The 26,643-nt window shown below is 47.8% G+C and overlaps 1 protein-coding gene across 1 annotated transcript in view; it reads left to right on the top strand.

The window, feature by feature from the left end:
- The first annotated feature begins 3,694 nt into the window (after window positions 1-3,694).
- LOC142591131 (neuropilin and tolloid-like protein 1) overlaps window positions 3,695-26,643 on the top strand; it is a 469,467-nt gene continuing 446,518 nt past the window's right edge. Inside the window, exon 1 of the mRNA XM_075703514.1 lies at window positions 3,695-4,069. Within this exon, the coding sequence (XP_075559629.1) occupies window positions 4,036-4,069 (34 nt within the window). The 5' untranslated portion in view covers window positions 3,695-4,035. The remainder of the gene's footprint in view (window positions 4,070-26,643) is intronic.

The following is a 26,643-nucleotide window of genomic DNA, read 5'->3' as shown; positions in this document are numbered from 1 at the left end:
TTTGAGGTGGGCGATGAGGTCATGATATTGCGCACATCGCTAAACAACAAACTAGACGTGCAGTGGGAGGGCCCAGCACGAATTGTTCAGAAACTGTCGGACGTTAACTACGTGGTAAGTCTGCCAGGAAAGCGGAAAGCACAGCAAGTTTACCACTGTAATCTGCTCAAACCTTATAGACAAAGGGAAGCAGTGGTGTGCATGATGGTAAACGTTCCTGAAGAGCTTCCGGTCGAGCTTCCGGGACTAGGCTCAGTGACGAACAGGGAAGACACCGGTCAAGTCATTAGTGACCTTATCAGTAAAGCACCGCTGTCGCCCGAGCAGAAAACCGAACTACACCAGCTATTACAAGAGTTTCAAGGTCTGTTCTCTGAGAGGCCTGGTAGGACTTCTGTACTTACTCATGATATAGAACTTACCTCCCCAGAGCCAGTACGATCCAAGGCGTATCGGGTGTCACCCCGCCAGAGCGATATTATGGAGGCTGAGGTAAAGAAAATGCTACAGCTCGGTGTTATTGAGGCAGGTGAGAGTGATTACACCTCCCCTTTGATTTTAGTTGAGGTACCGGGCAAGGAACCTCGTCCTTGCGTCGACTACCGCAGGCTTAATTCCATCACTAAAGATCAAATTTATCCGATCCCTAACATCGAGGAGCGCCTTGAGAAAGTTAGTAGCGCTCAGTTTATTTCCACCCTAGATCTTGTCAGGGGTTATTGGCAGGTTCCACTTACAGAAGAGGCTAGTAGGTATGCGGCGTTCATTTCACCAATGGGAACATTCCGTCCTAAAGTGTTGAGTTTTGGTGTGAAGAACGCGCCATACTGTTTTTCAAGCCTCATGGATAAAGTGTTGCGGGGACAGCAAGAATTCGCTTTACCGTATCTAGACGACGTAGCGATATTCTCCGCATCCTGGTCTGAGCATATGGCACACTTGCGGGCAGTGCTAACCCGCCTGCGCGAAGCGGGCTTGACAGTCAAGGCTCCTAAGTGCCAGTTAGCACAGGCCGAGGTTGTCTACCTCGGTCACGTGATTGGTCAGGGTCGTCGCCGCCCCTCTGAAATAAAAGTGGCCGCTGTGCGAGACTTCCCGCAACCGCGCACGAAGACCGATATTCGGTCGTTCTTAGGTGTCGCCGGCTACTATCAGAGGTACATTCCCAGGTACTCTGATATCGCGGCTCCCCTGACGGATGCTCTAAGAAAGACAGAGCCTCAAACAGTCGTCTGGGACGAGACAAAGGAAAGAGCTTTTAGCGCCCTAAAGAGTGCCCTAACAAGCCAGCCTGTGCTACGATCGCCAGACTATACAAAAGGGTTCGTTGTTCAGTGCGATGCTAGTGAGCGAGGCATGGGCGTTGTACTGTGCCAACGGGAAAATGGAGAAGTAGAACACCCCGTCCTGTATGCTAGTCGTAAGCTGACCAGTCGTGAGCAGGCGTATAGCGCCACCGAGAAGGAGTGTGCGTGTCTCGTGTGGGCCGTTCAGAAATTGTCATGCTATCTAGCCGGCTCGAGGTTTATCATTGAGACGGATCACTGCCCTCTCCAATGGCTGCAGACCATCTCTCCCAAAAATGGCCGTCTCCTGCGCTGGAGCCTCGCTTTACAACAATATTCCTTTGAGGTGCGTTACAAAAAGGGGAGTCTCAACGGTAACGCCGATGGCTTAAGTCGAAGCCCCTAACGTAGGAATCAGCCTCAAAATTGTTTGTTACTGATGTTTTTCTTCCTGAGGCAGGATTTTTTTTAACATATTGCTTTTGTTTAGTGTTTCAAAGTGATGATATGCTTTCTAGTGCAATTTTCCAATTTGTGGACGCGTTCTGAGTGATGCTAGACTACTGTAAGGAACTAGGCAGTGGTATAAAAAGGGGAAAGAGCCTGGCAGGGCTTAGTGAGGGTTGTGCCGTGCTTGCTGACTGAGCGGTTGAGTTTCAGCGTAGTTCTAACGCTTGCCGGGAACGAGAACAAAAATGTGAACTCTCCCGAAGTCACTTTGCAGTGTCCCGTGCGAACCTTCTCTGTGCGCTGCGCTCAAGAAACGTCGAGGGACGCCCGACTTCGGTTATGAGCATCATCGAGCGACATCCCTCCGGACAGCGGATGCAGTCCCCTGTCCATCGGGATCTCCTTCCCCCGGCGGGGCGGTCTGTTGCGTTTCGCCTGCGACGCGCGGTTTTGCCGGCGCGACTGCGGCGGGGCGGCAGACATTTTGGCCCGTTCGGCGTCGCCGCAACGCTCCCCGCCAGGCGTTTCCAGGCGTTTCCAGGCATGTTCCGATGCCACGTGTCTTCATGTGCGTGTGTGAGTGTATGTGCCATTGTGCCCGACCGGCGGCGCTACGACAGTGTGCGTCACCATTAGCCCATTGTACAATCACGTGCTCGTCTATTGAGGGGTTCCTTCTTGCCCTCAACTGCGAGAGTATAAAAACAGCTGCCCCCGGACGCCAAAAGGAGGGCTCCGATTTCTTCTGTTGAGTAAAGTGCTCTCCCGTCTCTCTACTTCGGTCAACCTGACCGCCAACTCTTTGCGCTGTTAAAATAAACAAGTTGTTTTGTTGTTACCAGTCGACTCATGCTTTGCCGGGACCTTCGGATGCTTCCAGTTGTACCCCAGGCCGCCGGGCCAACGCTACCCTTGGGGCTTGCGACCCAGGTACAACCACGGGCGTCAGCGCCGAGTTCCCAACAAATCGTACCAGCGGGTACGACCACAACAACTCGTACCAGCGGTGCGATCCCAACAACCGATGCCATCGGTGGGATCCAAACACGAGCAATATTACTACAACATTGCCTTGCTTCACAAACACCGCACGGCACAGGCTCAAATCATTGCTTCTTGTCGATGCCACGAAAATAAGAAACCAGAGCAATAAGCGGCCTGCTACATGGATGAGTGTTCTCACTCATCCGCCGGCCGTAGATTCGCGTCGCGTCTGGAAGACTCCGTGGCTGGCGTTGTGATTCTCAAAAGAAGAGGAGATGATGAATGTGAGTGCGAACTCTGGGTTCTTTTCTCCTCTCCCCTTGCACACGCTTCCAAACAAGGAAGAAACACCAAAACTAGCGCTTACAGGGGGAACGATCGCGTCGTCTCAATATCTGTGTGTGTGTGCCTGAGAAACGGTCGAAGGAGAAGTCTGTTTCGGTTGAAACCTGTGTCTAGCCTGTGTGACCATGTGTCGCGTAAAGGAAAAAATCGGCGCGTCATTCCCTCCGTAACACAGCGATGTTCGACCGGGTTATGCAGTACAGTGACTTTGGAATACGTCGCGGTAGCCTGACGACGCTACAAAACAGACCATCGGTCTCTTTTCCGTGCTCGCTTATTATTATTATTATTATTATTATTATTATTATTATTATTATTATTATTATTATTATTATTATTATTATTATTATTATTATTATTATTATTTGCGAATATGTACCAACTGCCCGAAGAGCTCACTTTGGCCAGTTGATTCTGTGAGCAGTACTGCAACCGTGCACAATAAATGGGGGACACGGCGGACCGTTCGAGACGCCGGGCCCACCAGCGCAGCCTCCGAAACTCGCGTCCCGGTGCCCGAGCCCTCGCGGCCGCAGCCCCGCGTTTCCGCCGGCGGCGCTGGTCGCGGAGCCGGCGAACGAGGGCGCGCCGAGCGGCAGCGTCCGCGGGGGCGGCAGTCGGAGCAGCCACTTCCCGCGGGGGGGTTACGCGCTGGAATCGCAGGCCGCAGCCCACCAACCCAACAGTCCGCCGCCGTGTCTACTCCCTCTGCCCACCACCTCACGGCCTCCCCCGCACCACCGTCCCCGTCGGCATGTGAGCGACCCCCATGATGCTGAGCCTGGCCCGCCCCGTCGAGCTGCGCCGGGTGCCGCGCCTCAGCCGACCCCACGAGCCCAGCGAGGCGGCCACCAGCGGCGGCATGGGGTAGCCCCGCCACGGCAACGCCGGCCTGCCTCCAGCGTGTGTGTGCGTGCGCTCCGAGCCACGAACTGCACGGAAGAGCGCCCCGGAGCCGCCAGCCAGCTCAATGCGGCGCTCTCCAGGACGCCTGGCTGTTGCAGGTGAGGGGACCGCGTGCTCGTCCACCCCGGGCCGCAGTGGCCGGCCACGTGCCTGCGTCGATCGCGCGCGCCGGCACCGGGGCGGCGCCAGGGATGCACGCGTGCCCCGGCAGCATGCGCGGGCCCGGCAATGGCTAAGAGTCAGACCGCAGCCCTGTTGCGGTCTGGCTTGTAGCTCGCGTATACACGACACGAGCAGCGTCTGACTCGGCGACTGCAGCACCCGTGTGCGTGTCCCGTTCACCGAAATCGCGAGCGATAACAAGCCCGTTTCGCCGAACACGTACCACCGCAGCAGTTTTTATTCAGTGCGTACAGCAGAGGGTTTTCTCTTCAAAAGGATTCGAAATAAATAAAGAAGACGATAAACATTCTCGTCACTCCCTGTTCCTTCAGGAAAAGTCACCGCTTTCTATTTTTGTCTTGGTCCCTGTTAGTTATTTAGCTCGACACCAGCACGTTACGAAAACATGGCGGAATAAGAAAGATATGTGGATTATACAAAAAGTCAACGCCGCTCATACAGCGGACACGTAGACTATCCAAGCTGTTCGTAGGCCAGTGTGAGTGGGAGATCCTTCACGAGAATCGCGAAAACTCAGTTAACCGGCGCGCCTTTATGAATATTTGCGGGAGCTCGGAGCCCCTGCGAATGGCACAGTCTACGCGTCCAGATGAATGAACCGAACACACGGCGTAATTTAACGTCGAAGTTTCTTGCGAAATTAACTTTGTCTTATACACAACTGAAGTGCACGTATACGCGCATAGTATGTCGTAGACTTCTGTTCGCTTGCCCAAGCGACTTGTCACATTGTTATATTATAGGCTCTCGGAGCGCTGGCAGCACTGGGGCTGTCCTGTTAGAACAAGTGTTCGAATAGGAAAGCCTCATTATGAAGAGACAGAAGTGACATAATCTGCACAAACATTGCTTCACGGTAGAAAGCGGGAAAGTAAAAAAAAAGCAATGAAGCGGTGTACAAACAAAAACAACTAGTACTTTACGTGAGTTGTTCATATTACCGGAGTTGCTTGCCCAGCGATATCACTTCGTATCATGAACGCTAGTTGGTAGCTCCATATGTGCACTACTTTTCCTATAGCAGACGTATTAATATGAGAACTAAACTCATTCGTATTTTTACAGGGGCTGATAACTGTGCCCAATCTTCTCAAGAAATAAATTTCAACACGAATTCAATCTCTCGACAGATGTTTGTTGCAAGAACCAGATAATAGTCACGACGTTTCAAATCGGTGCTACCGAGCGTAAAAAGCATATTGGAAAAAATTTGGGAGATCTCCGACTTCTGTAACTCGTGCTAAGCGGGCCATCTTATTCGCAACCGCCTTCATCCATTCGCTCATATTCATCCATAGCTTCTTTCTTCACCGTGCACTACATTGCGTTTCAGCAATTACGATTTCACAAGTTTCGGCCAATGCGACCTATGGTGCGTGAACGTATTGCCTGCGTTGCCTGCGAAATATACGCGCATAACCTACCATGTCGCGCATGCGCTTAACAAATAGCACGCAAACTCCCTAGCACGCAAGTCGCCCAAGAGCTCAGTGGTTAGCTCGCCGAGCTCCCAGATTCACACTGATCCTAAAAGTTATACGCAACTGGAGCTATCCTGCGTGAGTTCATTGGCTGATGGCGTCTTCGAAACGCAAGTGTATGTGCGCGAAAAGCGCCCGTACATTCTTGGAGTCTTATCCGCCGAGGCTACGAAATCCGCTAAAAAGCTGCAAGCGCATAAGTTATGCATGTTGCGCAGAGGATAGATCAGTGTCAATTCCATAAGGCTCCCAGCTTCATATTGCCGTGGTGACATGATTTCAATTCCCAACAGCGGCAACGGTGTTGGAAGTTTTGCTTCCCGCCGTGACGTCAGATCCACGCTGCTGCAGCGTCGGCAACGCACACTAGCCAATCCACTCGCGCCTATTCTGGCCACGCCGTAACTGAAAAGTGTCCTCGTTTTCCACGGTAAAGACGGCTATTAACCATTAAAAAAATTTGAAGCGTGTGAAACAGTATCGCAACATAACACAGCTGCCGGAACCTTGGTCTAAATTTTCATAAACAACCATCCAAAATGCAGGTACCATGAGGTAGAATGTTCCCTTTTCATTCATTTCATGGAACACCCGCTACTCCTGCCCCTTCTAGACGTCTGGATCGAAGTGCTCAATAGTGATTCAGCAAGTCCTTTTCAGTCAAGAAGATTGGATTATTTCCGCTTAGATCATCTTTGACAGTGCACGTACAGCGCTCAGCGATTGAAACGCAATACTCGGACAACATGGCAGCCAGTACTTTCTTGCGCTACCGGTGGGCGCTACTGACACTGAGATGATGCATTTTTGTGTCACATGAAAGCCAGAATGTTTTTGATGCATCGTAACTGCATTCGGCCTCCTCAGCGATCACCCAGCAATCACCGGTGGCGCAAAAAGCGCCGGCCGCCATGCTGTCTAAATACAGCATTTCAATCGCGGAGCACTGTACCTTAAAAGTAGCTAAAAGTGGCTCTCATAGCTAGTAAGATCATCTAGCGTCATAAATGCAACGGACGCAGTACCCTTCTATCACATTACGCTGAGGCTAATCGCCTGCTTACTCCGAACATTTGGAACAGACTTTCTCAAACAGGGAGAGGCATTGTTTATGGTGGCATAATACCTATGAATATTTCGCTCGTTGTAGGCGCTGGATATACATTCAGCGAAGCTGTGGCTATTGGCAAGAAAACGCTGAAGCAACCTGCTTCTTTAACGTCTAGTGTACCGAAGGCGCCCAGGAACGCTAAAATGTTCGAACTAATAACAGAAAATACAACGTTTAGTTCGAAAACATAACGCTGCAGTTAGCAGTGTTTTTACAGCGTAAGCCGTTATGGGCTCATTCTAATAGCCGTTTCGGTTGGCGATAGTATCAGCCGCCGGTGTCCGCCGCAGATATCGCCGGGAGTGGAAAAAAAATTTTCCCAGTTCCCACTGCGATTGAACCAGGGCCCGCTGGGCAGAAGTCAGCTACTCTACCACTGAGCCACACCAGCGCTTGCGGGCTTGGAGCGGAAAACAATTCCTTATACGCGCGTCCTAGCGCGCGAGCAGACGCGCGATGCGAGGTGCGGGCCGCGTAGTACCAATACGCTCACGCTTTGCATTGCAGTTGCATAATAGTACACCAGGTGGTACGCCATGTAGCAGTTGCACAGGTAGCGGTAAAAGGCAGATGGAGAAGGTTTGCGGAAGAAAAATAGTATTAGGCAGACGCATGCAAAAATGCTAGAACGAAAAACATGTACAGTATACCTTATTAAATCAAGCTGGCTAGGTGACTATTTGTCACCGCCCCGTTTCAAAGGGGATACCAATAAATAATTAAATCATCATCATCATTAACATCGTATTGCGCCACTTGCCACAACTTGTAGCGTCGATACGTGCAAATTTTGCATTGCGGTTGCGTTGCATTCCACCAAGTGTCCCGACATGTAGCAGTTGCATGTACCAATTGAATGTTGCATGTAGCGGGACCTGGTAAATTCAAGCAGGCTAGGTGACTATTTGTTAACGCCTCGCTTCAAAGGGGATGCAAATAAACGATCACCATCGATCACCAGCAGCATCATATCGTACCACAGATCAAGGGATGGGCCTTGTGCGCTGCGCAGTCGCGGTACCTGTGTTTACTCTTCGGTGCACGTCATGGTGTCTCCCCGCAAGGTACGGACCCCTCTGGTGCGTGCTGCCGAAAATGGAGCTCCTATGGAAGCGCTCCTCTAGCTTACGCTGTGACTGTGCGGCGCGTGCCGCGAAGGCCTGTGACTTTTCTTGTTTTACTGCCATCAGGCATAAATGTTTTCTGGCAGTCTGTGTTAGAAGATCTGGTGGTCTGGTGTACACTTGAACCATCCGAGCGTGTTCCGGACACTCCGTGCCTTTATTTCTGCACGCGTGTGCTTTCCCGCGATGTGTCCTGCTTCTGGCACAGCCTGGCAGCGAGTTGTATGAGTGCCATGTATTGCAGACATTGTGATTTGTGCCCACCTGCCTCCTTCCACTCATTTTTTTTCTGTGCGCTTTACAGTTTACTGCGGAACCGAACAGTCAGAAATGAAATATACATACATATAAAGCACTAAGAATGAATAAATTAACGCAGTGTTAGTGTTGTAAATATACAGTACAGTTAACGCACTGTTGCCATTTGGTAGGTCAAAAATTTAGTTTTCCCGTGTTGACCATAGCGAAGGGAATATTTAGTGTGGCAGGCTGTGCCATCATTATTGTACACAAAAGTGCCGGCAAGTCCTCAGGCACTATTAGCTTTTTATGTGCTGTAGCGTTTATGCTGGCCGTAAGTGCCGGAGTGTAATTCACAGAACGCACGAAAGAACACGGACACAAGGAAACATCCTCTGGTTGCACTACCAGTATCAATACATGCAAATTGTTACATTTATAAGGCGATAGTAACGGCGTCGCTGAGAAAAAAGTGCATTATAAAGCTAGGTTGCAGCTTTACGTGGTGCAAACATGTGGAAAATAAGTGTGGCTTCCTATATTTTTTTCTATGCTCCTCTGAGAAGGCTGGTCACGGTAACAAGACTTTCCAGATAACAAGGCTAAAACAAAATTGAACCGGCATAAGAAGGCTAAAAAAAAGTAATTTTGACTTTCTTGAGAGAGAACGAAATCGATGTGCCACTGTAAGCAGTGCTTGCACTTCTTTTTTATTCGTGTACTTGTCCATCATGTACTTTTCATCGTGTATTTCTCTATCATAATTGTCATCCTCGTCATTCTATCCCATTCATTTTGCGCCCTTTTGCATCGCAAAGCTGGACAGCTGGCTAGAACACACTGGCTCAAGCTGACCTCTCAGCTCAAATTTTCCTTCATAATATATGTATCTTGCTTGTTCCTTTTATATATCAATTGCCGTGGATAGATTACGCCGGCTCCTACATACCTGTGTGTTCTACAGCAACAAATAAACTAAGTAATAATAATGAAAGTAAAAAATAAATATTTCTTTAAATATGTATACAACATATTGGCTCACTCACTACCACACACGCCACACACACACACAAGGACACACTCAGTCGCCCTCACATACACACGTACACACTGACTCACTCACTTCCACAAACACACGCACGCACGCATACTCGCAAGCACACACAAGCACAACGCACACACACTCCCTCACACGCACATACACAGACACTAACTGACTCACTCGCACGCACACACGCACATACATGCACTCGCACGCACATACATACACACGTACACTCGCACGCACGTACACATACACACGTGCACAGTGACTCACTCACACGCACATACACAGGCACACATACATACTGACTCACTCCCTCGCACGCATACACAAACGCACACGCACACTCACTCGCACGCACAGGCACAGACACACATGCACACTGACACTCGTACGCGTACACACACACGCGCACGCGCGCACGCTCATTCGCATGCACATGCACAGACACAGACACACGTACACACTGGCTCACTCACTCGCACGCGCACACACAGGCACAGACACATGTCCACACTGTTGCGACTCGGGGTTTGAAGAGGTGGGATCCTCTTTCCTCGTGAAGGGGTGAGTGAACGTGAGGCTGGGTCCCATATTCAGGACGTTGGACAAACACGTATATAGTTACATATGTACAAGAATATGCAAAGTAATACAGAAAAGTTGATGATGAAGTGGTAGTCGCCGATCCTCCCACTATCCGTAGCTCTTTTTATGCCTTGCATGATCATTGTTTAGTCACTTCCCCCAATCCGGTGTCAGGAGGCCGATGACATCAGGTCCCACCAATCCGGAGGTTGGTTGCCCTTTTCGCTGAATCCGATCGTACTCTGACAGGTGTTGGTTGGATCATCGCACTGACCGCGTCTCCGACTTGGACACACCAGTTTGTCCTGCTGACAGGTGACAGCCGTAACATTGCTAATTGCTTAAACCTCTTCTGAACGAGGTATTCCCGCGCTGGTCATAATTCATCCGTGTCGAGACCCATTTTGACGAGGCCGTCAGCCCGTTCCCCATAATTGTGCAAGCCGTGACCGAGGGGTGTCGCGGATGAACGGCCGATCACAACAATACTGATTCACTCACTCGCACGCACATACAAACACACACGCACACACACTCACTCGCACGTATATACACAGACACACGTACGCACTGACTCGCTCCATTGCATGAACACACACGCACACACACTCATTCTCACGCACATACACTGACATAGACACGCGTACACACTGACTCACTCAATCGCACGTACACACACGCATATACACAGACACACGTACATACTGACTCACTCACTCGCACACACAAAAACACACTCACTTGCACGCACATGCAGACACATGTACACACTGACTCACTCGCACGCACGCACATACATAGACACAAGTACACACTGACTCGCTCACTCGTACGCATACACACACACACGCGGACACACGCTTACTCGCAGACACATACACAGACACACGTACACACTGACTCATTCACTCTCATGCACACGCTCACTAGCACGCACATACACAGACCCACGCACACACTGACTCCCTCGTACGCACACACACTCACTCACTCGCACGCACATAGACAGACACACGTACACACGCACACACACGCACTGTCGCGCACACGCACTAACACATACACACGTACACACTGAGTTACTCACTCGCACGCGCACACACACACATACACAAATACACGTACACACTGACTGACTCCCTCGTACGCACATACACAGCCACAGACATACGTACAGATTGACTCACTCATTCGCACGCACAGACACGCACATACACAGGCACACGTACAGACGGACTCACTTACTCGCACATATACAGACACACGCACACACTGACTCACCCGCACACACAAACTTACAGACACACACACGCTGCACGCAAGGACACGTTACAGGAGCCAAAAACTATTTCACTGTGTACCTCACTGTGTGGCCTTGACTCATGCTTTCTCATTTCTAAAGCCAACCCAGAAAAGATGATTTTCGACGGCCAAACTTCACAAATGAGGTTTAAAACACAGCGCTAGCTTCTTTCATTGCTCTTGTCTTTGTGTTCCCTTCCTGTGGGCGTTGTCAATTTGTTGCGGTAATTTTCCTCGTGAGGCAATTCCAAGACCCCCAACTAGACCAACTAATTATTCTAAGCTTCTTCAGTGGCGTGAGTTTTCGCAGTGCTCTTTTGATAATTTCCCTGCGGCTTTTGCAACAAGGGCGACGGTAGCATGTTACATGCGTGTCACCCGTTGAGGCGATGTATCGCATCAGGCTCATTTGAATGCAACGTTTTCAAGGCAACCATATCTTTTTTAGAAAGACCTGGGCGCCTTCCGGCACGTTCATACACGCGTGTGTACAAATGTGTACACACGGCAGAAAGGAACAAGTTTGGAACGATTAAAACGGTGCCAACATTCCCTGATGACGCTACAGCTAGGGCCCTATGCCGAACGCCCGAACAACTAGCGGCAAAAAGATTACCAGCAACGCGCCAGAAGACACAAAAGTTATGGGGAACACCGCAACTGCCCTTTATTAGACACTAACACAGCTTTTAATAGTATTTGCGAGTGTGATTTCTTACTAGTGACGGGCTTCTAAGACAACCATCACAGCTGCGGTGCGACAGACACGCCTCGTGCGTGCTTTTCTTGGGTTTTTAAAGGTGTCAGCTTCCTGGCGTGGTTGCCTTTGGGAACGTCTGGGTACACTTTCAAAGACGCTTCATTTCTACGGTTCTTTTGCGTGCGTGCGTGCGCTTAAAAAATCTGTGGTACTTTCTCATTCCGTTATTTTTAATTATTATTTCATAGAAAATAGGGTTGGCGGCTAGTGAGCCAAGCTTAGTGCTTTTCTTGTCACAAGCCTCTGACCCTTCCCCTCAGTTCGTCTGTGTATATTGCGAAGCGAGGCTGCATCAGCGTCTAAACTCTCACGCGCTATGGAATGTACGTTGCGTGCGTTTTACGGTCAGTAAAGATACGCTTTACTGATTCACTGACTTGTAAACTAAGCAACTTTCCAGCCGTATTTTCTCCCTAGTTACTTTCTTCAGAAAGAAACGGAATGAAGATGACATACAACAATGCCCGGAAGACAGTTTTGCCCGCACGCGCTTGCTCTTGAAAGCGTTAGGACAACTGTTGAAATGGCGGAGTCAGTTTTGCCAACGCATAACAAACCAGTCTTTCATTCAAGAAGGCACGAATGCAGTGACAAACGTTTTTGTTTTACACGTTTTCATTTCATCATGTGCGGCATTCCTCATCTCATGCGGGTCATGAAAACGCGAAGCGAACGCCCTTTGAGAGTGCCCTGTCGTCTTACCGGACATCACCGCCCTCAAATAGAAAAATAAAAAATTATCAATGCACATTTTATCGTTTTCCAGGTGTAAAATGGAGCACGGCCTTCAGTGTCTAATTACGACAAGCCTGCCAAGCCTTCGGGTTACTCAGATAAAAGCTACCATAACCATATTCAAGCGCGTTTAGGTTAAACAGCAGTATCGAATGGCCGCCATATAGACCTAGACAAGTGCAAAACTATACAACCTTAATGTGGCCATACAAAATCGTCCGATATAGTGAGTAAAAAGCGACAGCGCTGCATTGTGCCTCGATAAATGGGAAATAAAAGTTGTAATTATTGTGTAGCATCTCAAGCCGAACGAGAGCGACTTGTGGAAGGATGTCAAACCAAAAACCAAGAAATCTGTCTTCGAGCTCCTAATCAGTGAAAATAAATGAGGAATGCCAAGGACAAGCTTATAGATCACAAGGGCTGCACCGGAGTCACGAGCATGCTCTGTAAGAGCTGCGATGTGGCAAGCCGGCTGAGGTCAGTAGTATGCGGGTGGATGCTTGCGTGAAACGATAGATATTCTCGCTGAAAACGCTCGTGCGGCGAATAACTACCCAATCAAATAATACAATATGGCCAGATGTAGCCTAGTATCGACGAGTTCTTTTGTCTTGACACAACGTCCCATAAATTTCGTGCACTGCGCATGATTCTTGGAAATGTAGTTGTGTTGCGGTGCGGATGAAGTCGGGGAAAATGGCTGCGTGAATGTTGTGCTACAGACTGATTGCCTTGGTGAACTACTTGGGCAAGGCTGACAACTGAAGTGGCTTCTTGAAAAAGGAAAACATGTGACTTTCTGAAATTTATGCAGGAGTATACATTGGAGGGGTGAAAGGCAGGGAGGTTAACTAGATGCAAGTTTGCAAGTTTGCAAATTTGCATACGGGAAACCTGTGTCACTCGACGACAAATGCTAGCACAGTTACATCGGGCAGCAGCTATTACATCCACATATATCACGGGCAAACCATTAAAAAATCTTGGTCTCCTGAAACACCGCTTGAAACTTCAAGCAAAGATACTAAACTTCACGCGTATAACACGGTAATCAGACCATCCTTAGAATAGGTTTCGATAGTATGGCACCCGCACACTGCAAACCTTACTGATATGCTTGAATCTGTTCAAAACAAAGCGGCGCGGTTTATTTTGTCATGTTATTCTCGTTATGGAAGTGTATGTTCCCTTAACCGAAGTCTAAATCTTTCACCACTTGCCATGCGCAGAAAATTTTCCCGCCTATCATTCTTCCGCAGGTTATACCACAGTGATTCGACATCCTACCGAACCTTCATTCACCCGGCTTCCTATATTTCCACACGCATCGACCATGAACATAAGATAAAACCTATGTTTTCGCGTACAAAAAAGATGTCAGTATTCGCCCCTTGTTTTGTCGATCAATGAGTGGAATTCTCTGCCTGCTGCACTCTAACAACAGTCGCACCACGCAACATAATCGTCTATAATCGTATATTTGCCACACAACAATAATCGTCATCTGTCTTGCCCGCATTTCATTTCTTTGACGCTGTAAGCCCGGTACTTCCAAGTCACGAACGGCATGTGCATTATCAGCATGACATAGCATTGCCGACAGGAAAGTAGTGGGCGCGGCATTTTCAAGAAAGCGAACGCAAGCAAGGCAGATGACGATTATTGTTGTGTGGCAGATGTACACTCCAAAGGGTGTAAACTTTCTTTAGAGTGTAGCATTGTCGCTCAAACACAGCAATCAACTTTTCACTCTGCTTTACTTGCTTTCCATGAAACCGATCACCAATTTTAGTCATATTAACATTTGATGCTGCATAAGCAATACGTAGTGCTTATGACATGTAAGTGCTTTTTATATTTAACCTGTGGTCCTTGCTCTATTTTTTTATGTCTGACTGATTTTTCTTCATCCCAACATGTTGCTTTGTTAGGAAATACCACTCTTGTTCATGATTACTATATGCCATCCCCCCTTATGTAATGCCCTTTGGGGCCCTTAAGGTAAATAAATAAATAAATAAATAAATAAATAAATAAATAAATAAATAAAATATATTCAGCTCCAGCCTTGCAGCTCTCAACAAAAACAGACAAAAGACACATGAAATTAGACAAAACAGACAAAGGGCACACGAAAATGCTTGGAACGATAGTTAATCATTGTCAACGGAGCACTAATTCTTCATCACAAACATTTTGAGCGTCGTCACGTCGCCAGAGGCCAAACAGAATGAGTTCATACATGTTCCCCGTGTCACTGCATGTAGTAGGTAGGGTCCTACTGAATCCTCCCCGCTCGAACCCTACCGCGCGTTCTTTTTGGATTACATAAGCGTTGCACAACACAGGCCTCGTGTCGAAGCTCTGGGAATGCCGTGGTGCTGAGCTTTACCATCGTGCCAAAATTATTCCTCTCAGCATTGGGATCGTCCCCCCATCGCTTCTTCGTTCCCGCTTTCCGCTTCCTAAGTGCTAGTGGCTGGTTAAAGCGCTCATACTCCCGCGATATATTTGCATTTCTTGAAATAAATCGCTCTCATTAGCTGTCCAGTTATTTCTTTGCCTCGTATGATTCGTATAAGATGCCCAAATATACAGGGTCGTCAGATACGGGAATTATGAGTCCGACATCACATGTCCTTATATATATATATATATATATATATATATATATATATATATATATATTGTTTTTTTTCTCATAAGAATCGTGCACAGTCCCAGTGTAGGAGAATGGGTGGCCTAGAAGGGTGTAAACGAAATGCGCCTCGAATAATGACCTCAACAGGGCAAACAGGCGCCTGGCACATGATTGCGCATGGCCTACAGAGACCAAAGAGTTGGAGCTTGAGCCAGAAAAAATATATTCGGAGAGAAAAGACGATAACTGTGCCCATGCAGTAAAAGAGATCTGGAAACGCATGAAGCAGAACCAATTTGCAGAAAACTCAGAAAGCTTGGTGTCGGCGCCTCGCTTTGCCACTGCTTGCCCCCTTGTCCGTCTACCCCCCTGACACCCCGTTCCAGACGCCCCACTCCCCCGTTCTCTTTCAACACCTCCGGCCTAGCCCGGCTTTATCTTCATGGCCTCGGTCGTCGGGGCTTTTCCCCTTTCGACGTGCGTGTACGAGTGTTTCCCTTGTATTGGTAATTTCTTTTTGTGCGCGCCTTCGCGTCACGTTTATGCCAGCCTCAACTGGCCCGCTCTTACCTCACGAGGCGGCTGAACGAAGCTCAGCTGAGCCTTACCCGCTCGCGCCGGGCAAATGCGCTGCTCCTCGCGTAGGAGCCCGAAATAGAAATGCACCGCGGAAACCACGCCGTCTTCGTTTCCCCCGATTTACGCCCTCGCAGCCCCTCTCGCCCCTCATTCCCCTTGTAGCAGACTGGGCTTTGTGATCTCATTTTCTTTCCTGTCTCCTTCCGCTGTCCTCTTCCTGCGAAGCGGTACTCATCTTTGATGTGAACTCTGTGCCCCCCCCCCCCGCACACACGCACACATACGCACACGCACAAACGCGCACACACACAGGCATACACGCACAAGCGCGCACAAGCACAAGCACACACATGCTCGTACGCAAAGAGCAAATGAGAGGAATCATGTCTGCAGTAGGCAACATATGCAGAAGATGCAGCAACAGCGGCCGATCTGGTCAGATTCTTTATACAAAAGATGTGCCAGGCCAACGATCGCTATTTGCCCCTTTGCAGCCTTGTTGCTTTGGAAGAGGGAGCCCCTTTCAACCTATACAGGTTGTCCCACATAACTTGAGCCAAAGTTTTAAAAATGAAAGGCACTCCGGACACGAGTTGAACCGAATGCATAATGTTGGCACTGGCTTAGAGTTACTCAGGCATATATTTATTTTTCCCTTAACTAACAGATTAGTTATGTTTAATTAATCAACTTTTTAAGTATTGGCTGCAGACCCCAAGTGTGACAAGCAAAGTTGTAGAGCACCTTGAGAAACCTGTCAATGAATTGTTTCCGACATGATATATCTCACGTGTCCCTTCTTCCGCGTTCTAAAGAAAGCCCGCGAAATATGAAAAAATACCACGTAACTGGGCGATTGCGCACTGTTATTGTGCTTCTCTTAAGCGTGCGATGGATGAACAAGGTCGGCTACAGCGAGACTGGACCGCGACAGGGCGTTATGCCTGGTATAGGTATCTGGGCATGCGGCTTTTATCGCATGACGGCGCAAATGCGTGCTGCTGGCCGAGTGGTGCCGAAGGGATAAGGCGTGTAAGGAGACGAAAGAGAACAAGAACATCGTTTTATTTTTTGATACTTGAAACGGGCAAGAGCTGGCAGCCTGCCGACAGAGTGTCATGTCATGGGGTTGGGTGGGGAGGCGGCGTTAGGGCCGGAATTATTTTCCAGTGATCTTCAATCCAAAAAGCACCCTTTATTATAATGAGTGTTCGAAGAGGTCACCATCTGCTGCAATGCACATTTGGCATCTCATATGCACTTTTTCTGAGGTGTTCTTGATCATGGTATCAGGGATGGAGTTGCAGACTTCTCTTATTTTTTCTTTCAGCTTCTCTGATGTTGTGGTTGGTGTCCGGTATACTTGATCTTTGACGTAGCCCGAGAGAAAGAAATCGAAGGGAGTTAAATCTGGCCACCGTGCCGGCCAAGCAATGTGCCCATGCCGTCCAATCCACTGCTGCGGGAATACTTCATGCAGCCCCCTGCAAGCTTTGCTGCTGCCGTGCGCAGGAGTGCCGTCATGCTGATACCAAATATCCTTGATCCTAGCTAATGGAAGTTCGCAAAGAAAATCCTCGAGCGCCCCATCACGGGTGTCGTTGACGTATCTTTAGCCTGTAAGCGTGTTATCAAAAAACAGGAGGCCAGTGATACCGCCACCGTAAATTCCACACTACACATTAACCGACCATTGATATTGATGATGTGTCTTCAAAACCCAGTGGGGGTTTTCGTCACTCCATTAGTGAGCGTTGTGCATGTTCACTTGGGCAGTACGTGAGAAGGTAGCTTCATCGGTCCACAGTCTTTTGTTAACAAAGCTTGGGTCCTCTTCCATCTTGACTATAATCCAGTTTGCAAAGTCCTTTCGGTTTTGGAAATCGCGGGGCTCCAACATCTTGTGCAGCTGAACGTGGTACGGATGAAGTTGCCTCTTCTTAAGTACTCTCCACACTGAAGACTTTGACACTCCAGCTTCAGCACTCGCACTACGTATGCTTGCGTGTGGGTCCGAAGAAAACTCTGACAGAATATCTGTCTCTACGTCCTCGCCCAGGATCGAAGATTGATGTCGTTTCTGCGTAAAAGTCCCAGTCTGGTTCAGCGTTTCATATGCACGCACAATCGTCATTGAGCTCGGACGCGTACCTGGATTCCAGTATTGAAATAGGTCAACTGCGCGCCTTCTATGTCCACTTGAAACACCTAGAGCTAAAACCATATCCGTTCTTTCCTCATTGGAGTAAGCCATATCTGCTGCTCAAGGTTGGTCACAGCCAAATAGCGTTGCTGCGTAGAACACGCAGGGATACGGGCGCCTGAGGAGCACTGGATATATTGCAATCGACTGGGATCGTTTTCAACGAGGTACATAAGGTATGATCTACATCCGGTAAAGAGAAACAGATTGCGGACGCACTCTCTCAGGGACTGACGCGCCGGTCACGATGCACAAGTGTGAAGCCAGATGCGGCCACCCGATACTGCGACCACGAAGCGATGCGCGCGTGCGGGGTGCCAGATCAAAAAAGAACGTCTGGTAGACAGTAAGTGGGAGAAGGAGAGCAGACGGGGCCAGTGCGAAAAGAGTCATCGCCTGCAGAAGACATGCGCATTTTTCCTTGAATATAGCCAAGGTTTTTTTTTTTACCATTATAGTTAGTTTTGTCCTCGTGTGATTTATCCACTGTTATTCGAGCTCTAAGGTTTAAAGTTGTAGCATCGTCGTTCAATTCGAAAACTACAAGGCTATTTGTATACAAAGGCTAAATTGTAGAGCCGTCATCGCATTCCATCGTTCCCACGCGCTTCGACCGCTCCTTCTTTCAAGCAGAATCAAAATGCTGCTTTCGTCTTTTCTTTTTCGCGGCCTTAGACGCTTTATCGCTTCGGCGACGCTCGGCCAGCAGCATGCATTTGCGCCGTCATGCGATAACAGCCGCATGCCCAGATACCTACACCAGGCATAACGCCCTGTCGCGGGCCATTCTCGCTGCAGCCGAACTTGTTCACCCATCGCACGCTTGAGACCAGCACAATAACAGTGCGCCATCGCCCAGTGACATGGTATCTTTTCATATTTCGCGGGCTTTCTTTGGAACGCTGAAAAAGGGACTACGTGAGATATATCGTGTTGGAAACAGTTTATTGAGAGGTTTTTCAAGGTTCTCTACAACATTGCATATCACACTTGGGGTCTGCAGCCAATACTTAAAAAGTTGATTAATTAAACATAACTAATCTGTTAGTTAAGGGGAAAATAAAAAAATAGCCTGAGTGCCAGTGCCAACATTATGCGTTCGGTTCAACTCGCGTCCGGAGTGCCTTTCCTTTTTAAAACTTCGGCTCAAGTTATGCGGGACAAACTGTATAGCTTCATTGTGGCAAGAGGACGCGCTTGCAAGGTAGCGTCTTACCAAGGCTGGTATATGCCGACAATGTCGTTCTTCTAGCATGCAACAGAAACTACCTCTAAGACTCCACGGATATATGTGCCGGACGCAGGTGTTTGTGGCTTGAGACTTAGTGCTGGAAGTATCCGAGGCCGAATTCACCAAGCTTTTCTTTCGTACGAGCTCTTTGCCATTGGCCTGTTGCCGTCGCTAATATTCTGTGCAACATCACGATTGGGTGACACCAGATCTAATGTACAAGTTTAGCGTTATAACTTTCTTACGAAAACGGGCCCTTGTTTGTGGCATACAACGTCTGAAGCATCACGATTATGGTGCAGCGCCCAAAATTGCTTGCCTCCAGGCCGTGCAGATTCATTGCTGTAGAAATAAAATATAAAAAAAACATTGCATGGGAGAGCAGGAGGAAGGAAATAAACTTTTTTGTTTTATTGCGATAGCAATTATATCAACACTCCAGGTGAATTTCTGTCGTCAGCGTCGGCCCACCGTGCGGTTCCGTATAAAGTCTGCGGTCGATAAAGTCGTCGACGCGCGCCGTATGCTGCATCTGCGAGTGAAAGCGTGCGAGGGTGAGTCGGCGATGGCGGCTCAATCTCGCGCACGCAACGGCGGAAAGCGCGGAGGAAGCGCGCTGCCTTCCATCGCGTGCAAGGCTTCGGGAGAGGGTAGGGAGGGGGGAACTTTCTACTCCGGGCGGCCCGGGCGCGTATTTACAATTGCTAGTAGGTACAACGGGGCGTGGCACTTGCGCAGGCTCGAGACGTCTGTGCGTATGCGCGAGTAAGAGCGCGTGCGAGAGAGAAAATGTGGGGGCTTTTGCTCCTTGAATGTATGACTGTGCCTAGGCACTACGGAGGAGTTTTTTGCGTGTGTTGTATGCGTTTGTCCCTAGGCGTGCCGACATTGCGAAGTAGCTCGAGTTTGTTTACGCTCGGACGCTGGCTGCCGGCGCGGTGAAACAGGTGATAACATCGCAGATGTTTTCGTGGGAGCAGTAGGGACCGTGGAAGAGGCTGATCCGCATATATTGAAAATGTAGAAGGCACAGCACCTTAGCAACCGCGGTTGAACGCGAGTGGCTGAAAGGGTACCGGCGACACTCGACGGCCCCGCAACCGCTATAAGAATACGTCGCGCCCCCTTAACGCGTTTACGCTAACCTAACCTAATGTTAACCTAACCTCACGTTAACCCAACCTAACAAGGCCGAGACAGAAAGACAACAATGGTCACGACGTAACCGTTGTGAGAACACGCCACGCCGGCTTTTATGCTAACCTAGCGTAAATCAACGTTAAGGTAACCTAACCTAACGTAAGATAACGTGGCCGAGACGCAAAGACAATAATCCGCACGGCATAACCGCTGTGACGCCGCGGCACCCGAACACTTTTTACGCTAACCTAACGTAACCTAAGCTAACGTAAACCTCACCTAAGCCTAACCTAACCTAACGTGGACGAGACGCAAAGCCAGTAATCCTCACGGCGTGACATCAGGCAACTTCGTTCAACCGTGGTTGCTAAGGCGCTGTGCGTTTATTTCACTCAAAAGGGACCACTCAGAAATGCTCGCGAAAATTTCAGGAAAGCAGGCCCGGCCTCTACTACGGCCCCTATTGCTCCCGCGGGGAAATCATTCTTTTTTTTTTCTTTTTTGAAGGTAGAGTGTCGTAAGGCGTGACAAAGTTATAATCCGCCATGACTGACTCAGCACCAGCGCCGCACGCGCGAGAAAGTCTCTCCGTCGTACCTTTAGACACAGCGATCACAAAATGGACTGTTTGCGCGCTGGTTCACCTGTTTCACCGCGCCGGCAGCCAGTGTCCGAGCGCAAAAAAACTCGACCCCCATCCGCCATACCGGCACGCCCAGGGACGAACGCACGCTACACACGCAAAGAAACTTCTCCACCGCAGTGCCTAGGCAGAGTCACATATTCAAGGAGCAAAGGCCCCCAGATTTTCTCTCTCGCACACGCTCTTACTGGCGCATGCGCAGAAACGTCGAGCGCCGTGAAAAGCGCCACGCCCCGCTGTACCTAAAGCCCCTTAAACTTCGTAAAGTAGCTACATTCTCCTCCTCGGGCCTTCACTCCTCCTCGTTTCTCCTCTCTTTCACGCTCCCTCCTCGACCGTGGCGCCGCCTACACTGCTCGAGCGCAGCAACGGCGCCAACATGCGCTCCTCGCCACCCCTTAGACGCTTCTCGAGCAAAAATGGCGCTGATGCACGGTGCGAGGGCCCACGCGATGCTATTAGGCCAATAGCGACGCGGCCTCGGCCTCGACCAGAGCGCGCGAGGAGGAGGCGACATTCTTCAAAGCGTGGCGCTACTTTACGAAGTTTAAGGAGCATTAGCTGTACCTACTAGCAATTGTAAAAACGCGGCCCCAGCGGCCGTGTGCGCTCAGCCGTGCCCCTGTATCTTGAAGGTCATGTGCGACAGGTACAGAGTCCGAGTAGGGCTGCGTTTTCACGGCGCAGTTCACGTTGATGCGAGCGGCTGCAAGAAAGTCAATTCGCTCGCTGCTGCTGCCGCGTTTCCCCACTGCAGTGTTATCACAGCGAATTTCCGCGGTCATCGAGTGAGATGTGTTCATGTTGGCTTGTGCGCACCTGACACGTTAGTTTAGGCTGGGAAGAGAAAACACAAACACCTTATTAGCAAGAGTTAAACAAGAGAGAACACACCACTGAGTGCGAAGGTTTACTTCTTTTGCGGCTTTTCCTATCTGCGTCTGGGGAAACGCGAAACCGTCGCCCATGGAGGCTGTGTCGATTCAGCGTCTGTTCCGAGCAACCAAAAGCTCTGCCAAACGCTGCCGGACTACTTGGCGCAGCAACACATGTGCAGCAGCCACACACCCGTAGCTTTCCCTTCATAGCCACAGAAAGTTGTCAGCGAGTATGCCCATGTTTACAAGTTTCCAGGAGGATAAAACTACTATCTTACTTCGTATAGCTGTCCACTAATTTGCTATCGCAATTGATCCTTCGCCTTTCGGGCGAAACTGCGACTTCTTTTAATTTAATCTTTTTTTAATAAATAAAGAAATATCTTAAAGAAATTCTGCTGTCATGAAAAACAGGACAGTTTATGGTGGTACTAAATTTATAGTAACTTGCAGAATGTAAAAAAGTGCAATCGTGTCTGACCTAACATTTGTAAATGCAGCAATATACCGGCGATCAGACACCAATTATTTCCTTGAAATTAAGCAGAGTTGGTAGGCTAGCATTAGGCACGCAGGGAGGCACGTCAAATGAAGCATTCAAAGGAGCCGTAGGAAGGTGATCATGAGTTCGCAAGAGGCCGTGAAGACTTGCGTGACAATGAGCATTCGGGGAGGCCGCGTGCGTCGCTGACTGACGACAACATGGCACAGGGACATCTCGAATTTAGTGCTGTAATGGGACAAATGGTCTGAGCCGGTGTGGGTACTATGTGGAAAAATAATATAAGGCACGTAGAATAGTAGTACGTATATTTGTAATTACCCATATATACCTTACTGTGGCCAAAAAAAAATATGGGCAAAAACTTTCTGACTCGCCCTACTATTTATGAGATACGAAACACAGCGAGGTTAACCGGAAGACAGATATTCAGTTTGCTACCCTGCCCTGGGTAAGGGGTAAAGGGAGACATCAAGATGAAGAAAAGCACACACAGAGAAAGAGAGGGACAGGAGAGCGAAATATATACCTGTATGTATCTTATTTAGGCTAATAAAAATAGGGGAAGACTTTCTGATTCACCCTCGTATTTGCCGCTGTTGTATGCAAGGGAGATAAACAATTCAACATATTGTAATCGTATTCCATTCCCTTCACCCTCAAGTAACCGACACAAGCACAGAAGTCCTGGTAACAGTGAGAGTTACCTAGCTCGAAGAGGAGAATGATATGCAAAAGCAATATGAGGCTGGTGAACTTGTGTAGGTGTTAGTGATAGAAAACGTTGGTGAGAACATGTAGGAAACGCAGATCACATAAGCGTCCCCTTACTTACACTTGTCGCCATCATAACTCTCTCTCTCTCTTTGTCCGTCCATCGTCGGCTCGCCTGTCGATCTGAGCTATCTTATTTCAGTGACCACACTGCAGCAAAAAATAGATGCTTCTCCACATTAAGGTTCTGCTTGTGGGGAAGTAACCTCTACAGTTCGTATTTGTGAATTCACTCGAACCGTTCTTTCTTTCTTTCTTTCTTTCTTTCTTTCTTTCTTTCTTTAATTATTTATTCATTTATTTCATCATCATCATCATCATCATCAGCCTGGTTACGCCCACTGCAGGGCAAAGGCCTCTCCCATACTTCTCCAACAACCCCGGTCATGTACTAATTGTGGCCATGCCGTCCCTGCAAACTTCTTAATCTCATCCGCCCACCTAACTTTCTGCCGCCCCCTGCTACGCTTCCCTTCCCTTGGGATCCAGTCCGTAACCCTTAATGACCATCGGTTATCTTCCCTCCTCATTACATGTCCTGCCCATGCCCATTTCTTTTTCTTGATTTCAACTGAGATGTCATTAACTCGCGTTTGTTCCCTCACCCAATCTGCTCTTTTCTTATCCCTTAACGTTACACCTATCATTCTTCTTTCCATAGCTCGTTGTGTCGTCCTCAATTTGAGTAGAACCCTTTTCGTAAGCCTCCAGGTTTCTGCCCCGTAGGTGAGTACTGGTAAGACACAGCTATTATATACTTTTCTCTTGAGGGATAACGGCAACCTGCTGTTCATGATTTGGGAATGCCTGCCAAACGCACTCCAGCCCATTCTTATTCTTCTGATTATTTCCGTCTCATGATCCGGATCCGCCGTCACTACCTGCCCTAAGTAGATGTATTCCCTTACGACTTCCAGTGCCTCGCTGCCTATTGTAAATTGCTGTTCTCTCCCGAGACTGTTAAGCATTACTTTAGTTTTCTGCATATTAATTTTTAGACCCACTCTTCTGCTTTTCCTCTCCAGGTCAGTGAGCATGCATTGCAATTGGTCCCCTGAGTTACTAAGCAAGGCAATATCATCAGCGAATCGCAAGTTACTAAGGTATTCTCCATTAACTTTTATCCCCAATTCTTCCCAATCCAGGTCTCTGAATACCTCCTGTAAACACGCTGTGAATAGCATTGGAGATATCGTATCTTCCTGCCTGACGCCTTTCTTTATTGGGATTTTGTTGCTTGCTTTATGGAGGACTACGGTGGCTGTGGAGCCGCTATAGATATCTTCCAGTATTTTTACATATGGCTCATCTACACCCTGATTCCGTAATGCCTCCATGACTGCTGAGGTTTCAACTGAATCAAACGCTTTCTCGTAATCAATGAAAGCTATATATAACGGTTGCTTATATTCTGCACATTTCTCTATCATTTTTTTCATTTATTTATGTAATCATTATTTGCTGTGCGCTCACAAGCGTTGATATTTTTATCACGCTTTCCCCTCTTCGCTTTATTGCTTTGCAACGTTCCGATATTTTCCTCAGCTTCTTGCCATTGGCAGCGTCCCCCTGGAGAGTATTTCCCAATAAATGCAATTCAGTCATTCGCGCATTCAACCACCATAAGAATGGAATGAGGAAGGTTGTAGTGGGCTGCGTAGTGAAAAATTATTTGTATGTTTACAGTATCAGCTTACAATCCCTTTCTTTGTCTTCCTATTCTTTTTCTCCACATACACGTAGAAAATAGTATAAATGAAAACCTTGAAGCTACAGGATTTTTTTTAATTCCCACTTTGCCTGTGAGGTAGATTGCCGGATCTTAATTCAGATTACGTATTCATTCGCCAGAACAAATTTCACGCACTCTCGCAATAAAAACAAAAACCATCAGCAGACTTCAGCGACTCCCACAGATCTGAAGTCATTTACTGCGACAGCAGAAGATTTTCACATTGCGTACCGCCATATTCTCAGCAACAACGTCTTTTTGACGATGAGCACACCGCCACGTTCTCCCACAACTCTACTGCATCGGCGTCCGGCATACATCTGCGCGGTGTACAAAATCCGCACAAAGTGCTAAGCACGAAGTTTGCCGATAGCTCAGTAGTTACCGCGTCCTGTTCCCAACTGCGCAGAGGCGCAAGTTCGATCACCGCCACGGCATACATCTGCGCGGTGTACAAAATCCGCACAAAGTGCTAAGCACGAAGTTTGCCGATAGCTCAGTAGTTACCGCGTCCTGTTCCCAACTGCGCAGAGGCACAAGTTCGATCACCAGTGGCGGTGGTCGCCGAAGTTTAGTTCTTATTCATCGCACGGCGAGCGTGAATCCGAAGTACAGTGGGTGGAGGGAAAGCGTTTACCATAAGTACATCACAAGAATAGTTAGTGATAGATCTCCGGGGTCATCTGCAAGAAGTTGCGGCTGAGTCAACATAACAATAGAATCACGGTTGATGTGCCTTTCGGTGTAAGAATTTTTTTTAAGCTGGGCTCGGCGTATTGTTTTGTTTTGTTTTTGGATCACACAAATTGCAGATGAGTCGTTTTACTCGACACCAGAAAGGTTTGAAATTTTTGCCATCAATAGTTTGATGTTTCTTAAGAAGTTATCTTCCTATCATTATTATCACCAAAACCCCCGAGGTTCTTCCTGGGCACTTTAATAAACACCTTTGATTATTATTTTTTTATTTATTATTTACACATACTGTCAATCCCAATAGAGATTATAACAGGCGGGCAAGTACAAGACAAAATATAGAAATAAAAAGAAATAAAACATTATACAACCAAATGTCACGCAATTGACGGGTGTAAAGCATACAACAAAATATACAAAAGTAAATTACACAAAGAAGTGACATTGGCACTTGGTTCATATGAGGAAAAAGGCAAAAACTTATCAGTTTCAAAATTGCGAGGCTAGCAAATTGCTTTCGATTAGTTTAGAGAAACTAGCTAAAGATGTGCTACTGGTAATGGAGGGGGTCAGGTTATTCCAGTCTCTGATCGCCACATTATTATTATTATTATTATTATTATTATTATTATTTATAACGTAGTACTCTATGAATTGTAATAAATTTGCGCAGTCAAATGTAATGTAGCGCGCCCTTTACCTGACAGCGTTGTTATTTGATATCTGAATGTTCTCCTATGTTAATGTATTGGCTTGCCAAATCTGCAGAGCCATGTCCCACAAGCGCTTGTTGGCTTAGACAGGCCTGATGATCACTGTGTGTACATCACTTATGGCACTAAAGACATTATTATTATTATTATTATTATTATTATTATTATTATTATTATTATTATTATTATTATTATTATTATTATTATTATTATTATTATTATTATTATTATTATCTTTTTTTATTTTTTTTTATTCATCTCTCATAAATTTATGTATATTTTTTTGCTTTGTCTATTACATTCATAGGCACGGTCCTACAAGCCAACTGAGGCTTAGACCGGCCTGCTTGTGTTATTTTGTATACTTT

Source organism: Dermacentor variabilis, chromosome 1, assembly GCF_050947875.1.
Source record: "Dermacentor variabilis isolate Ectoservices chromosome 1, ASM5094787v1, whole genome shotgun sequence".
Classification (NCBI taxonomy): domain Eukaryota; kingdom Metazoa; phylum Arthropoda; class Arachnida; order Ixodida; family Ixodidae; genus Dermacentor; species Dermacentor variabilis.
Note: the sequence above shows the minus strand (reverse complement) of the source record. Positions and strands in the feature narration are given on the sequence as shown.